This window comes from Mirounga angustirostris, unplaced genomic scaffold (assembly GCF_029215605.1).
Source record: "Mirounga angustirostris isolate CCGP_5_RB_7025 unplaced genomic scaffold, mMirAng1.0.hap1 SCAF_2, whole genome shotgun sequence".
In the NCBI taxonomy this organism is placed as follows: domain Eukaryota; kingdom Metazoa; phylum Chordata; class Mammalia; order Carnivora; family Phocidae; genus Mirounga; species Mirounga angustirostris.
In genome coordinates, this window is record NW_026991710.1 from 165,854,933 (window position 1) to 165,871,499 (window position 16,567).

At 36.7% G+C, this 16,567-nt stretch overlaps 1 protein-coding gene and 1 pseudogene across 1 annotated transcript in view; both read left to right on the top strand.

Annotated features, from left to right (window-relative positions):
• LOC123847768 (A disintegrin and metallopeptidase domain 3-like) overlaps positions 1-16,567 on the top strand; it is a 116,693-nt gene that overhangs the window by 17,730 nt on the left and 82,396 nt on the right. The window contains exon 4 of the mRNA XM_045879538.1: positions 2,184-2,262. Coding sequence (XP_045735494.1) covers positions 2,184-2,262 — 79 coding nt within the window. The remainder of the gene's footprint in view (positions 1-2,183; positions 2,263-16,567) is intronic.
• On the top strand, positions 5,429-5,549 carry LOC123849031 (U4 spliceosomal RNA; annotated as a pseudogene).

A 16,567-nucleotide genomic window follows, 5' to 3' on the forward strand; every position in this document is an offset into this window, starting at 1 on the left:
TTGTTTATTTAGTATACTTTCACATCGTTTTCTTCTTCAGTTAGAATATGCAGATGACATGTTTTCTGGATTTGTACATATTTGCAAATGTCCCTTTTGTTCTCATAATTGAATAACATCTTGACAGTGTGTAGAATTTGTGAGTCCTATTCCTTTGCTATTAATTTTTATAACATGATATCATTCATCTTACATCAGTTTTCCAGTATGTTTTGTGTACATGTGAGTACACATGTATGCATGTGTGGTATTACATTAATCCTCCCTGACATATGATAAATCCCTGAAATTTTCATTTTAGTTTTAAATCTCTACACATTTTTAAAGATTTTATGGAAATCCATGGTTTCATCTTGGGTCTTATGAATCTGCCCGCTATAGTATAGTTTTTCCTTCAACTATTTTCAAATCTTTATTTTAGCTGTGTTTTTTACTAGCAAAATATGTTCTCTTTATTGACTAGGACTCTATTTCTATTCTTAGCAAACAAATTCTCTTAGACACATTTATTGAATTATTTATTTTCATCTGTTATCATTTTAGTTTCAAAGTATCTTTTTTTTTCTTGAAAAGATCTGCTCTGAAAGCTTATTAGCTTTTTTAAATTTTCTTGAAATAATGATTATTTTCTTTAACCAATTTCTTCATTCAACTTCATTAGGAACTTCTTTTAAGTTTGCCTTCCACCCTTTTGTTGTTCATTTTCCTTACATTGAGTGGTCATGTGTATTTCTATTAATTCACTGATTAAGGCAGACTTTTTTGTTATTTTGTTATTAAGTTTTGCTAAAACTCAGCAACAAGAGGATTAAGGAAGGTTGCCATTAAATTAGTTGCCTTCCAATACAAAATGCAATACTCTGTAAAGGGTTAAAACATCTGCAAGTAGACTAATTTGTTATTTTGTATTTCTATTAATTCACTGATTAAGGCAGACTTTTTTGTTATTTATACTTCAAAAGTATACTTTTGAAGACCCAGGATGAATGAACTTGCAAACTAAAGTTTTATCCTTTTAATTACGCTTGTCAGTAATCTGTTGAATTTCCTTCTCCTGGCAGATGCTTCTGGATTCCCATTTCCACCACCTCCATTGACATGCTTAGTTACTAAAATGTGGCTCTGCCCTTGGGCCAGAATTCATGTTCCAGGTACTTGCTCCTAAAGCAACCTGTGTCATCTGGCGTTGCCCTTGAATATATGTGGACTCTGAGCTGATAAATATCAGTGTTTTGTTTTGTTTTGTGTTTTTTTCTGGGAAGCTCTCTAGTTTTGTAATTTGAATTGAGAAAAAGGAAGAGCTGTCTGGAATGAGAGAAGATGAAGCAGGTCTGGAAAGAGAAGTAGTGGTGAATGTGCATACTCCGTGAGTGCTCTGGTCCCTCTTTGATTCTGGCCTTGAACTGCCCCTTGGTGTTTGGAATCCTTGAGAAACCCCGGTTTCCTGGCAATTAATCCTGGGGTCAGATTGTTCCATAACAATCACTATCTTCTCTGTAAGATTACGCTTCGGTACTATTTATATGAGGTTTGTCTGTAGGATTCATGTAGCTTAAGAAATGTGAGCAAAGCACTAATTTCTGCTTCTAAACAAAGGCTTTAGGGACTATTGTATGCTTCTACAATTTCTTTTCTCCTTCTGCTACAAGAAAGGCATGTTCCACAGGGTAGGAGGTATGTCTTTTCCTGGGTTCCAGAATGGAGCTGAACCTGCAATAAACTTGTGAAGAACATTCATTGTTGTTTTGAGGCATTGAGAATTTGGAGGTTGTTCTCACCACGGTATAATTTCATGAAAACTAATGGAAAAAGCATATACTTTTTGTTTCTTACCAATCCATGGCTACTTGTTAGTAAATATTAACAAATTAGTAAATATTTATGCCATGAGATTTACGATTGTTGACTCTAAAAGAAAATTTTGCCATGGAAATCTGGAAGTCCTGGTTTCTAGTATACATAAGTCTATGTCATTATGGTGTCCTTACTGCTATAGATTATATTGCTTAGTATTTTTTCTTAAACAAAATATGCTATCAGAAGGCAAATGAGATAATGGAGAGATGAGTCCATGTAATTTTTGGATATTTGAGCTTATAAAATTGAAAAATTATTTAATATCAGGATTCTATTTTTGCTAATGTTACTGTTACAATGAAGTGTCATTACTTTGGTTGAATTAGGTCATTTTTAGACCCTCATTTCCCGGTGTATGCATACAACAAATCAGGAACATTGTATCCAGATTCTTCATTTATAAAGGTAACTTTTCCTTTATGCTCTGTAGATTTACATTTTTTTATTTCATCAAGGTGCCATTGGTGGAAGAAAAATAATGCTTTCTACCCCACAGAATTATTGGGCAAGCAGTCAGAAGCCCAAACATAATGTGTCAATTACTATGAAGGCAGATTGAACAGAACAACTGCTTTTCAAATTTGGAACTCAGGAACGTCCTATCCTAAAAAGGTCTTTTAAACCATCAGAAGTATTAGTAGGGGTCTGAGAGAGAAAGAAAGTGGGTTAAGGAGCTAAGAATAAGAAGCCCCTAAATACAGATTCATTTTAATTGAGATGTCATAGGACCTGAGCTGTGGAGGAAGTGGTGGAAATTATTTTGTGGAAAGACCTTATAGAAAGAGCTGCCTTATAGAAAGGAAAGTGAGGATGCAAAAATATATTGGGTACAGAATCTGAATAGGTTCACATGTGAAACATAGGAGTTTGCATTGTATCCCAAAATGCAGATAGGAGTCAAGAACTTTTTTAAAAAGATTATTTATTTATTTATTTGAGAGAGAGAGAGAGAGATCATGAGCAGGAGGGAAGGGTAGAGGGAGAAGCAGACTCCCTGCTGAGCAGGGAGCCCGATGAGGGACTCAATCCCAGGAACTTGGGATCATGACCTGAACCAAATGCAGACGCTTAACAGACTGAACCACCTAGGCACCCAGGAGTCAAGAAATTTTTAAGTGTGTGAGAAAGTTAACTTTAGTCTGTGAGATATTTATTTTGTGAGAAGAGATTGGAAAGAAGTAAATTCAAGTGAAGGGTCAGATTCTATTGCTGTATTGCAACTGAGAGATAATGAAATTAAAAATAAAGTAACTAGTACAATATTGTCTTTGTCAGCATCTGCAAGTAGAAAGCAAAACAAAATACATGAGACACCTGTTTGGAGACATTTGACAATAGGCAGGTCAGGATTTTTTTTTCCTTTGAGAGAAAAGAAAGCCCAGAAGGTGAGTCACATTCAACTTGGCCCTTCTGACTGAGGATAAAGTCTTAACCATAGCATAGGGAGTTGGAACCAAACAGAAGTTGAAGGGTTTACAGTTCAGAGCTGCTGAAGCAGCTGGAACTGGCATAACACAGGACCAGGGAAGAGAGGCCATCAGATGTATGATTTTTTTGCAGGGAGGGGAGCAGTCCTTATACCCTTGACTAAATATTAGGCTGCCTGTGTGCTGGCTAAGACTCTACTGAAGAGCAGAGAGTAAAATGGAGGTAATACTGTCAAATAGTGTTGGGAGATGTTGGATTTTCAGCCTGGGCAGAGTAGAATGACTTTGCTAAAACCCCAGACATTCAGCTGAGACCAGAAAGGCTAATCCTTAGGAGGAAGGATCAAGCTCTGAGGTAGGAGAGACTCTAATCACCTCTGTTCCCTACCCCAAGGCCTAACTAAAACTCAGCAACAAGAGGATTAAGGAAGGTTGCCATTAAAATAGTTGCCTTCCAATACAAAATGCAATACTCTGTAAAGGGTTAAAACGTAGAGGAAGGAAAAAATGCAGATAAGGGTAAAATCAATGAGAGAGAAAAAAGGAAAAATAAATAGAAAAAAATTAAAGCCCAGAATTTAGTTCTTTAAAAGGACTAATAACTTTAATAACCCCTAGTAAGACTGACCTAGGACAAAAACAATTTCCATCAATATTAGGGATGAAGGGAGATATGATTAGTCATACAGAAGATAAAATGATATTTTGAAGTATTATGAAAACTTTATGTCAACAGATTTGGTAATTTAGATGAAATGGACAACTTCCCTGAAAAGGGCAACTTATCGAAATTGAGGGGACAAATAACAGAAAATCTTAATCACATGAAATCTATTTAAAAAATTGAATTTCTAAACAACTACATTCCCATACAAGGTTTAGATATTTTCACACTTTACGTATTGAGAGATATTATGGTTGTTTCCAATTTAGCTATTAAAAATAATGTTTCTACGAACATTCATATTTATTTATTTTTAAATTTTTATTTGAATTCACTTTAGTTAACATATACTAATATTACTAGTTTCAGGAGTAGAATTTAGTGATTCATCAGTTGCATATAACTGCTGGGCTCATCACATCAAGTGCCCTCCTTAGTGCCCATCACCCAGGTACCCCATGCCCCACGGACTTCCCCTCCAGCAACACTGTTTATTTATTTATTTATTTTTTAAAGATTTTGTTTATTTATTTGACAGAGAGAGACACAGCGAGAGCAGGAACACAAGCAGGGGGAGTGGGAGAGAGAGAAGCAGGCTTCCCTTGGAGCAGGGAGCCCAATGTGGGGCTTGATCCCAGGACCCTGGGATCATGACCTGAGCTGAAGGCAGACGCTTAACGACTGAGCCACCCAGGCACCACCTTTTTGTGTCTTCTTCAATTTCTCTCATGAGTGTTCTGTAGTTCCTAGAGTATAGATCCTTTACCTCTTTGGTTAGGTTTATTCCGAGGTATCTTACGTTTTTTGGTGCTATTGTAAATGGAATCGTTTCTCTAATTTCTCTTTCTACAGTTGCATTGTTAGTGTACAAGAAAGCAACTGATTTCTGTGCATTGATTTTGTATCCTGCCACATTACTGAATTGCTGGATGAGTTCTAGTAATTCGGGGGTGGAGTCTTTTGGATTTTCCACATAAAGTATCATGTCATCTGTGAAGAGAGAGAGTTTGACTTCTTCTTTGCCAATTTGAATAACTTTTATTTCTTTTTGTTGTCTGATTGCTGTTGCTAGGACTTCTAGTATTATGTTGAAAAATAATGGCAAGAGTGGGCATCCTTGACGTGTTCCTGATCTTAAGGGAAAGGCTTTCAGCCTTTTCCCATTGAGGATGATATTCACTGTGGGTTTTTCATAGATGGATTTTATAAACCTGAGGAATGTTCCCTCTATCCCTATACTCTGAAGAGTTTTAATCAGGAAAGTGTGCTCTATTTTGTCAAATGCTTTTTCTGCATCAATTGAGAGGACCATATGGTTCTTCTCTCTCCTCTTATTAATGTACTCTATCACATTGATTGATTTGTGAATGTTGAACAACCCTTGCATCCCTGGGATAAATCCCACTTGGTCGTGGTGGATGATCCTTTTAATGTATTGTTGGATCCTATTTGCTATGATTTTGTTGAGATTTTGGAATCCAGCTTTGCGCAGTGGCAGTATCGTAGCCAATGAGGTTTATCCGAGGCGCGATTATTGCTAATTGAGATTTTGGAATCCATATTCATCAGGGTCATTGGTCTGAAATTCTCCTTTTTGATGGAGAATCCCTTGTTTGGGGATTAAGGTAACGCTGGCCTCATAGAATGAGTCTGGAAGCTTTCCTTCGGTTTCTATTTTTTGAAACAGCTTTAGGAGAATAGGTATTATTTCTTCTTTGAATGTTTGGTAGAATTCCCCAGGGAATCCATCAGGCCCTGGACTCTTTGTTTTTTGGGAGGTTTTTGATCACTGGTTCAATCTTGTTACTGGTTATTGGCCTATTCAGGTTGTCAATTTCTTCCTGTTTCAGTCTTGGCAGTTTATAGAATTCCAGGAATGCATCCATTTCTTCCAGGTTGCTTAATTTATTGGCATATAGTTGTTAATAATTTCTAATAATTGTTTCTATTTCCTTGGTGTTAGTCGTGATCTCTCCCCTTTCATTCATAATTTTATTAATTTGGGTCCTTTCTCTTTTCTTTTGGAAAAATCTGGCCAGTGGTTATTGATCTTATTAATTCTTTCAAGGAACCAGATTCTAGTTTCATTGATCTGATCTACTGTGTTTCTGGTGTCTAATTCATTGATCTCTGCTCTAATCTTAATTATTTCTCTTCTAATGTGTGGCTTAGGCATCATTTGTTGCTTTTTCTCTAGTTCTTTAAGGTGTAAAGTTAGTTGGTGAATTCGGAATTTATCTATTTTTTTGAGTGAGGCTTGGATGGCTATGTATTTCCACCTTAGGACTGCCTTTACAGTATCCCATAGGTTTTGAACCAATGTGTTTTCATTCTCATTGGTTTCCATGAATTGTTTAAGTTCTTCTTTGATTTCTTGGTTGACCCAAACATTATTGTACAGAGTTGTCTTTAGCTTCTAAATGTTTGAATTTCTTCCAATTTTTTTCTTGTAATTGAGTTCCCGTTTTAAAGCATTATGGTCTGAGAATATGCAGGGAATAATCTCAGTCTTTTGGTATCGGTTGAGACCTGATTTGTGGCCCAGTATTTGGTCTATTCTGGAGAAAGTTCCATGTGCACTCGAGAAGGATGGGTATTCTGTTATTTTAGGGTAAAATGTTCTGAATATATCTATGAGGTCCATCTGGCCCAGTGTGTCATTCAAAGCTCTTGTTTCTTTGTTGGTTTTCTGCCTAGATGATCCCTCTATTGCTGAGAGTGGAGTATTGAGGGCTCCTACAATTAACGTATTGTTATCAATATGACTCTTTATTTTGGTTAACAGTTGGCTTATGTAGTTGGCTGCTCCCATATTGTGGGCATAGATATTTACAATTGTTAGATCTTCTTGTTGGATAGACACTTTCAGAATGATATAATGTCCTTCTGTGTCTCTAACTACAGTCTTTAGCTTAAAATCTAATTTTTCTGATATAAGAATTGCTACCCCAGCTTTCTTTTGAGGTCCATTGGCATGGAAGATGGATCTCCATCCCTTCACTTTCAGTCTGGATGTATCTTTAAGTTCAAAATGAGTCTTTTGTAGACAGCATATGGATGGGTCCTTTCTTTTTATCCAATCTGCAACCCTGTGCTGTTTTATGGGAGCATTTAGGCTGTTCATGTTGAGAGTGATTATTGAAAGATATGAATTTATTGTCATCCATGTTGCCTGTGAAGACCTTGTTTCTATAGATTGTCTCTGTAAATTTTTGTTCTATATCACTCTCAGGGTCTTTCTCCTTTTATAGAAGCCCCCTTAGTATTTCTGGCAGGGCCAGCTTAGTCATCACATATTCTTTCATTTTCTGCCAGTCTTAGAAGCTCTGCATTTCTTCATCCATTCTAAATGATAGCCTTGCTGGATAAAGTATTCTTGGCTCCATGTTCTTCTCATTTAGTACCCCGAATATGTCTTGCCAGGCCTTTCTGGCTTGCCAGGTCTCTGTGGATAGGTCTGACATTATTCTGATGTTCCTCACTCTGAACATAAGGCATCTCTTCCCCCTAACTGCCCTTAAGATGGTTTCCTTGGTTCTAAGATTTGCAAGTTTTACTATTACATGCCGGGGTGTTGGCCTGTTTTCCTTGATCTTGGGAGGGGTCCTCTCTGCCTCTAGGACACAAATGTTTGTTTCATTCCCCAGATTAGGGAAGATCTCAGCTACGATTTGCTCAATTATATCTTCTAGTCTCTCTCTCTCTCCACCCCCTCAGGGATCCCAATAATTCTGACGTTGGAACATTACATGGTGTCACTTATTTCTCTGATTCTATTTTCATGGATTTTGAATTGTTTCTCCCTGGCCTCCTCTTTTTCCTTCTTGTCTATTAATTGGTCTTCTAGATCACTAACTTGTTCTTCTGCCTTGCTTACCCTAGCTGTTAGATTATCTAGATTAGATTGGATCTCATTGATAGCAATTGTAAATTCTGCCAGTTCAGCTTTCATTTCTGCCCTTAGAGATTCTATGTTGCCATTAATTGATTTCTCCATTCTAACTATTGTCTTCACAATTGCTAGCCTGAATTCCATCTCCAACATCTTGGTTATATCTGTATCCATTTGTCAATCTGTGGCAGAAGTCACAGTCCCTGAGTCTTTCCTATTTTGGGGGTTCCTCCTCCTAGTCATTCTGTTGAGGGGTGGTTGAGGGAATGTACAGAGTCCAAATTATTGACCACAACCCAAGCCAGATGCACCTGTTTTATAGGGACCTTAGGGTTGCAGGCCTCTTGTTCTCCCAGCCTGTCTTCTGGTGGAGGGGCCTGCCATGCTTTTACTCAGGCAACCCTCTTTGGGCAGAGTTGCCCTGCCCCTGTGGTGGGGGGATGGGCTCAGTGAAAACAGGTTTTGGGGGGCTTTTGTTCTCTGGTGGCTTTCCCTGGCAGCTTTCGCGTCTCTTCCTAGAGTCAGAGCAGAAGAGATCATTTCCAACCCTCTGCCTCAGAGCAGAGAGACCACAGTCTGTTCTTCAGTGAGCTCTCCAGGCCACACTATCTCCATTTCTCTCTGTGCTGCTATAAACTGCAGTTTCCTGGGTTGTGCGCCCCTCCACAGCGCTTCCAGTCCTCGCCTCCAGGTTGGGGCATGTCTCTGCCCTTTGTGCTTCTAAAACTGCTAGCTGCCCCCAGTTTGCACATGCAGCCCCACCACTCCAGCTTTCAGTCTGGGGGGCTGCCCTAAAGTCCTTTCCCTGTTGCTACTGGTCTGCAGTCTGTGCCTGGTCCCCATTGTGAGAGGCTTTTGTGCTCCTGTGTTATTTCACCTTCCCAGCACCAGCGCTTATTGCAGCTCCCTCCCCTTCCACTTATCTTCCAATATCTGCCTGTGGAATTGTGGCTCCCCACCTCACACCTTGAAACCAACTGCCTGCGATATTCTGTTTGTAGAGATCCAGATCTATCTTCTTACATCTCAGGCTGATTTTGTGAGTGTTCAGAGTGGTCTGGTAGATATCCAGCTCAATTCCAGGGACCGGTTGGAATAGGGTCCCCTACTCCTCCGCCATCATTTCCTCCCTCTTTTGTGTGATTTCTATTGGTATTTTCATTTTGGTTACCATGTGGCTTACATGAAATACTGTATAGCTATAACAGTGTATTTTAAGCAAATAACAACTTTAATCACATACAAAAATTTACAATTTTTCTATTCCCCCTCACACTTATGTTATTGATGTCACAATTTACATTATTTCATATTTATGTTTTAACATATTTTAACATATTTTTAGTTATAGGTAGTTTTGATATTTTGCCTTTTAACATTCATATTAGAATTAAAAGTGATTTACCCACCAGCATTTCAGAAATAAAGTACTCAGAATTTTCTATATATTTACCCTTACCAATGAGTTTCATTCATTTTTATGTCCTTATTATTGTTGTTTAGCACCCTTTCATTTCTATTTGAGAAACTCCCATTCGTATGTCTTGTCATGTAGGTATAGTGGTGAGAGCTACCTTGACTTTTGAAACATCCTTGCCATGTCTGATTCTGATGCTTGCTCTGTCTCTTCAAATTGTTTTTGACTTTTGGTATGCCTTGTAATATTTTTCTTGATAGTTGGACATTATGTCATGGGTAAAAGGAACTGCTGTAAATATATATTTTAGTAATGTACTGATGAGGTGTGGGGAGAGAGGAGGTGTTCTACAGTCTTATGATTAAGTCTCAGTTTTGTAGTAAAGTTATGCTTCTGCACTATGAACTTCACAGGTGTTTCTCAGTTTTATTTCCCCTGAATGCAGGCCCTCTTAAGAACAGAGCGCTCTGATGTATTTCAGAATCGTTTCTTTTCCACTCCCATTGCTGAAAGTATGAGGGGTTTTCCTCTGATATTTACTATGGCATCTTTGTCAAGCTCCTGTAGGTAAATCTCACAAAGCTGTGGGGGCTCCCTCATGAGTTCTCTGGAATTTTTATTCCATATTTGTCCATACTGATCTTCTAGCATTTAATCAATTATAATCAGGATTACATGCCCTGGTACTGGTTCCAGCAGCACTTTTCACTACTGATTCTCTACTTTAGTAATCTGTAAACCTCTGTGTTCTCTCCAATCCTGGAGTATGTGATTTGCCCTGTGACCTTGCCTTTCTTACAAATCCAAGAAGGCTTGTTGATTTTTCAGTCTGTTCTGGTATTTGCATGCTGTTAGGGTGGAGTGGTGACTTCCAGGCTCCTTACATGCAGAACCAGAAATCAGAAATCTCTTATTCATGTCTTCAGATTTGCAGGGTATAATATTTTTGGTTGACTTTTTTCCCCTCTCAGTACTTTGAATATACCATCCTACTGCCTTCCGGCCTGCAAGGTTTCTGCTGAAAATTCTACTTAAAGTCTTAATGTTGTTCCATTATGTATGATAAATCACTTTTCTCTTGCTTCCCTCAGAATTATCTCTTTATATTTAAATTTTGATAATTTAATTGTAATATATCTCAATGTGAATTTCTTTAGGAACATTTCATTTGTTGTCTTTTGAACTTTTTGGATCTGGATATTAATTTTCTTCTATACATTTGGGGAGTTTCAAGCCATTATTTATTTGAATAAGCTTTCTGTTTTTTTTTTTTAATTAAGATATAATTGATATATAACATTGCATAAGTTTAAGGTATACAGTTTGTTGATTTGATGCATTTATATATTTCAATATGGTTACCACTAAAGCACTAGCTAACTCCTTTATCATATCACATTATTCCTTCCTTCTTTCTCTTTGCCTTCTGAGACTCATATTATGTGTATATTGTTCCTCTTGATAGTGTTCCATAAGTCCCCTAAGCTTTCAATTTGTTTTCTTTTTGCTCCTCTGACCTGTCTTTGAGTTCAGTTATTTTTTCTTATGCTTAATCTAGTTTGCTATTGAAACTTTCAAGTTAATTTTTCAGTTCAGTTATTTTTCAGCTCTGTGATTTTTATTTGGTATTTTATTTTTTTCAAAATTTTATTTAAATTCTAGTTAGTTAACATAAAGTGTAATATCAGTTTCAGGAGAATTTAGTGATTCATCACTTATGTATAATACCCAGTGATCATCACAGCAAGTGTCTTCCTTAATATAAATCACCCATTTAGCCATCCCCCACCCATTTCCCCTCCATCAACCCTCAGTTTGTTTTCTATTGTTCAGAGGCTCTTATGGAAAAAAAAAGTCTCTTATGCTTTGCCTCTCTCTCCTTTTTTTTTTTCCCTTTTCCATATGTTCATTTGTTCTGTTTCTTAAATTCCACATACAAATGAAATCATATGGTTTTTGTCTTTTTTACTGACATATTTTGCTTAGCATAATAGACTCTAGATCCATCCACTTCATTGCAAATGGCAAGATTTCATTCTTTTTGATGGCTGAGTAGTAGTCCATTATATATAAAAAATAACATCATATCTTCTCTTTATTCATTCATCAGTATGTTCTTTCCATTGTTTAGCTATTGTTGATAATGCTGCTGTAAACATTGGGGTGCATGTACCCCTTCAAATCTGTATTTTTGTATCCTTTGGGTAAAATCTTAGTAGTGTAGTTGCTGGGTCATAGGGTAGTTCTATTTTAAACTTTTGAGGAGCCTCCATATTGTTTTCCAGAGTGGCTGCACCAGTTTACATTCCCACCAACAGTGTAAGAAGGTTATCCTTTCTCTGCATCCTCACCAACATATGTTGTTTTCTGATTTGTTAATTTTAGCCATTCTCACGGGATTGAGGTGGCATTTCATTCTGGTTTTGATTTGTATTTCCCTGATAATAAGTGATGTTGAGCATCTTTTCATTTCTCTATAAGCCATCTGGGTATCTTCTTTGGAAAATGTCTATTCATGTCTTCTGCCCATTTTGTAATTGGATTGTTTGTTTTTTGGCTGTTGAATTTGATAAGTTCTTTATATATTTTGGATACTAATCCTTTATCAGATACATCATTTTCCAATATCTTCTCCCATTCCATAGGCTGCCTTTTAGTGTTGTTGTTTCCTTCCCTGTGCAGAAGGTTTTTATCTTGATGAAGTCCCAGTAGTTCGTTTTTACCTTTGTTTCCCTTTCCTCCAGAGATGTGTCTGGTAAGAAGTTGCTGTGGTCAATGTCGAAAAGGTTTCTCTCTGTGTTCTCCTCTAGGATTTTGATGGTTTCCTATCTCACATTTAGGTCTTATCCATTTTGAATTATTTTTGTTTATGGTGTAATAAAGTGTTCCAGTTTCATTCTTTTGCAGGTTGCTGTCCAGTTTTCCCAATACCATTTGTTGAATAGACTGTCTTTTTTCTATTGGTAAAAGACTTTTATTCCTACTTTGTCAAAGATTAGTTGACTATATAGTTGTGAGTCCATTTCTGGGTTTTCTATTCTGTTCCATTGATTTATGTGTCTGTTTTTGTGCCAGTACCATACTGTCTTGATGACTACAGCTTTGTAATGTAGCTTGAAGCCAGGAATCATGATGTCTCCAAGCTTTGCTTTTCTTCTTCAGGGTTGCTTTGGCTATCTGGGGTCTTTTGTGGTCCCATACAAATTTTAGGATTATTTGATCTAGCTCTATGAAAAATGTTGGCATTTTGATAGAGATTGCATTAAATGTATAGATTGCCTTGGGGAGTATAGACATTTTTAAAAAAGATTTTTTAAATTTATTTTAGAGACAGAGAGAGAGAGTGCAAGATGGAGGAGGGGCACAGTGGGAGAGAAATGGAGAGGGAGAGTTAGAGAATTTCAAGCATACTCCCTGCTGAGCATGGAGCCTGATGTGGAGCTTAATCTCAGGACCCTGAAATCATGACCTGAGCTGAAATCAAGAGTTGGATGCTTAACTGACTGAGCCACCCAGGTGTCCTAGGTAGTATAGACATTTTAACAATATTTGTTCTTCCAATCCATGAACATGGAATGTTTTTCCATTTCTTGTGTCTTCTTCAATTTCTTTCATCAGTGTTTTATAGTTTTCAGAGTACAGATCTTTTACTTCTTTGGTTAGGTGTATTCCTAGGTATCTTATGGTTTTTGGTGCAATTATACATGAGTTCGATTCCTCATTTTCTTTTTCTGCTGCTTCATTATTGGTGTATAGAAATGCAACATATTTCTGTATATTAATTTTATATCCTGTGATTGTCCTGAATTCATGTATTAATTCTAGCAATTTTTTGGTGGAGTCTTTCAAGTTTTCTACATAGAATATCATGTCATCTACAAACAGTGAAAGTTTGACCTCTTCCTTGCTAATTTGGATGCCTTCTATTTCTTTTAGTTGTCTGATTGCTGAAGCTAAGACTCCCAGTACTATCTTAAGTAGCAATACTGAGAGTGGTCATCCCTGTCATGTTCCTGACCTTAGAGGAAAAGCTCTCAGTTTTTCCCCATTGAGGATGATATTAGATGTGGGTCTTTTGTATATGGCTTTTATGATGTTGAGGTATGTTCCATCTATGCCTACTTTGTTGAAGGTTTTTATCAAGAATGGATGCTGTATTTTTTCAAATGTTTTTTTCTGCATCTATTGAGTGGATCATATGGCTCTTTTCCATTCTTTTATTAATTAATAAATTATTATATTTATTAATTATTATATTTGTTGTTATTATTTATCATTATAAATTTATTAATTTATCACATTGATTGATTTGAAAATATTGAACCACGCTTAGAGCCCAGGAATAAATCCCACTTGATCAGGGTGAACAATTCTTTTTTTTTTTTTTTTTTTTAGGGAGAGAGAGAGAGAGAGAGAGAGAGCGTGTGCATAGGGGGAGGAGCAGAGAGAGAAGGAGGGAGAGAATTCCAAGCAGGCTTCACACCCAACACAGAGCCCAACGCAGAACTCGATCTCACAATCCTGAGATCATGACCTGAGCTGAAATTAAGAGTCAGACACTTAACCAACTGAGCCACCCAGACACCCCATGGTGAATAATCATTTTAACATACTGTTAGATTCAATTTGCTAGTATGTTGAGAATTTTTGCATATATATATTTTTGTAATTCTCCTTTTAGTGGGGTCTTTGTGTCTGGTTTTGGAATCAAGGTAATGCTGGTTCTGTAGAATGAGTTTGGAATTTTTCCTTCCTTTTTCTGTTTTTTTTGGGGGGAACAGTTTGAGAGGAATAGGTATTAACTCTTCTTTAAATGTCTGGTAAGATATTCCTGGGAAGCCATCTGACCCTGGGCTTTTGTATTTTGGGAGATTTTTGATTACTGATTTAATTTCTTTTCTGGTTATGGGTCTGTTCAAATTTTCTATTTCTTCCTGTTTCAGTTTTGGTAGTTTGCATGTTTCTTGAATTTATCCATTTTTCCAGATTGCCCAGTTTGTTGGCATATAATTTATTCATTTATTCTCTTATGATTTTTTGCATTTCCATGGTATTGGTTGTGATCTCTCCATTTCATTCATGAGTTTACTTATTTGGTTCCTTTCTCTTTTCTTTTTGAAAAGTCTGGCTAGGGATTTATCAATTTCATTAATTTTTTCAAAGAACCAGCTCTTAGTTTGGTTGATCTGATTTTTGTTTGTTTCTAATTTATTTCTGTTCTAATCTTTATTATTTCCCTTCATCTGCTGGCTTTTGGTTTATTTGCTGTTCCTTTTCTAGTTCCTTTAGGTGTTAAGATTAGGTTGTATATTTGAGAATTTTCTTGCTTCTTGAGGTAGGCCTGTATTGCAAAATACTTCCCTCTTATGACTGCCATTGCTGCATCCCAAAGGTTTTGGACTGTCGTGTTTCCATTTTCATTTGCTTCCATGTATTTCTTTTTTAATTTCCTGGTTAACTCACTCATTCTCTAACCTCAATCTTCTTTAATCTCCATGTATTTGTGGTCTTTCCAAAATTTTTCTTGTGGTTGACTTCAAGTTTCATAGTGCTGTAGTCTGAAACTATGCATGGTATGATCTCAATCTTTTTGTACTTGTTGAGGGCTGATTTGTGACCCAGTATGTGATCTATTCTGGAGAATGTTCCATATGCACTCAAAAAGAATGTGTATTCTGCTGCTTTAGGATGCAATGTTCTGAGTATATCTGTTAAGTCCATCTGGTCCAGTGTGTCATTCAAAGCCATTGTTTCCTTGTTGACTTTCTGCATTGCTGTAATGAGGTGTTAAAGTCCCCTACTATTATTGTATTATTACCAATGAGTTTCTGTATGTTTTTTATTAATTGATTTATATATTTGGGTGCTCCCAAGTTGCAGGCATACATATTTACAGTTGTTTGATTTTGATGGACAGAACCCTTAATTATGATATGGTGCCTTTCTTCATCTCTTGTTACAGGTTTGGTTTAAAATCTAGTCTTTTTGATATAAGTGTGACTACTCCAGCTTTCTTTTGATGTCCATTAGCATGATAGATGATTCTCCATCCCCTCACTTGCAATTTGCAGGTGTCTTTAGGTCTAATGTGAGTCTCTTGTAGGCAGCATATAGATTGGTCATGTTTTGTTGTTGTTTAATCCATTCTGAGACCCTATGTCTTTTGATTGGAACATGTAGTCCATTTACATTCTGAGTGATTATTGATAGATATGATTAGTGACATTGTGTTACCTGTAATTTTGGTGTTTCTGGTGGTGTTCTCTGTTCCTTTCTAGTCTTTGTTGCTTTTAGTCTTTCTTTCCCACTCAAAGAGTCCCCTTAAATATTTCTTGCAGGGCTGGTTTAATGGTCATGAACTCCTTTAGTTTTTGTTTGTCTGAGAATCTCTTTATATCTCCTCCTATTCTGAATGACAACCTTGCTGGATAAAATATTCTTGGCTGCATATTTATTCCCATTCAGCATGTTAAATATATCATGTCACTCTTTTCTAGCCTGCCACATTTCTGTGGATAGATCTGCTACAAACCTAATATGTCTTTCCTTGTAGGTTAAGGACTTTTTCCCCTTGCTGCTTGCAGGATTCTTTCCTTGTCTGTGTATTTTGTGAATTTGACTATGACAGGTCTTGGTATGGGCCTGCTTTTGTTGAATTTGATGGGAATTCTTTGTGCCTCTCCAATTTTGATGTCTGTTTCCTTCCCCTGATTAAGGAAGTTCTCAGCTATGATTTGTTCAAATAAACCTTCTGCCTCCAATTCTCCCTCTTCTTCTAGGACTTCTATTATACGAATATTACTATGCTTTAAGTCATCACTGAGTTCCCTAATCTACATTCGTGTTCCAATACTTTTCTTTATCTCTTTTCAGCTTCACTATTTTCTATAATTTTATCTTCTGTGTCACTAATTTTTTCCTCTTCTTCATCCATCCTTGTTGTCATTGCATCCAATCAGTTTTGTATCTTAGTTATACCATTTTTTATTTCAGCCTGACTAGTTTTTAGGTCTCTTATCTCTGCAGTAAGATATTCTCTAGTGTCTTCTATGCTTTTCTCAAGCCAGCTAGTATCCTTATTATTATTGTTTTAAATTCTAGTTCAGGCATCTTATTTATATAAATTTGATGAAATTCTTGTCCCTTATGCTTGTGTTCTTTCTTTTGGGGTGAATTTCTCCATCTTGTCATTTTGTCTAGGTCACTGGTTTTTTTGTGTGGCTGTTAGGAAAGCCTGTTATATTCCTGCCCCTGAGTGTAATGGTTATACTAAAAAGAGGTTCCTATAATGTCTTGGGTGCTTCAGGAGG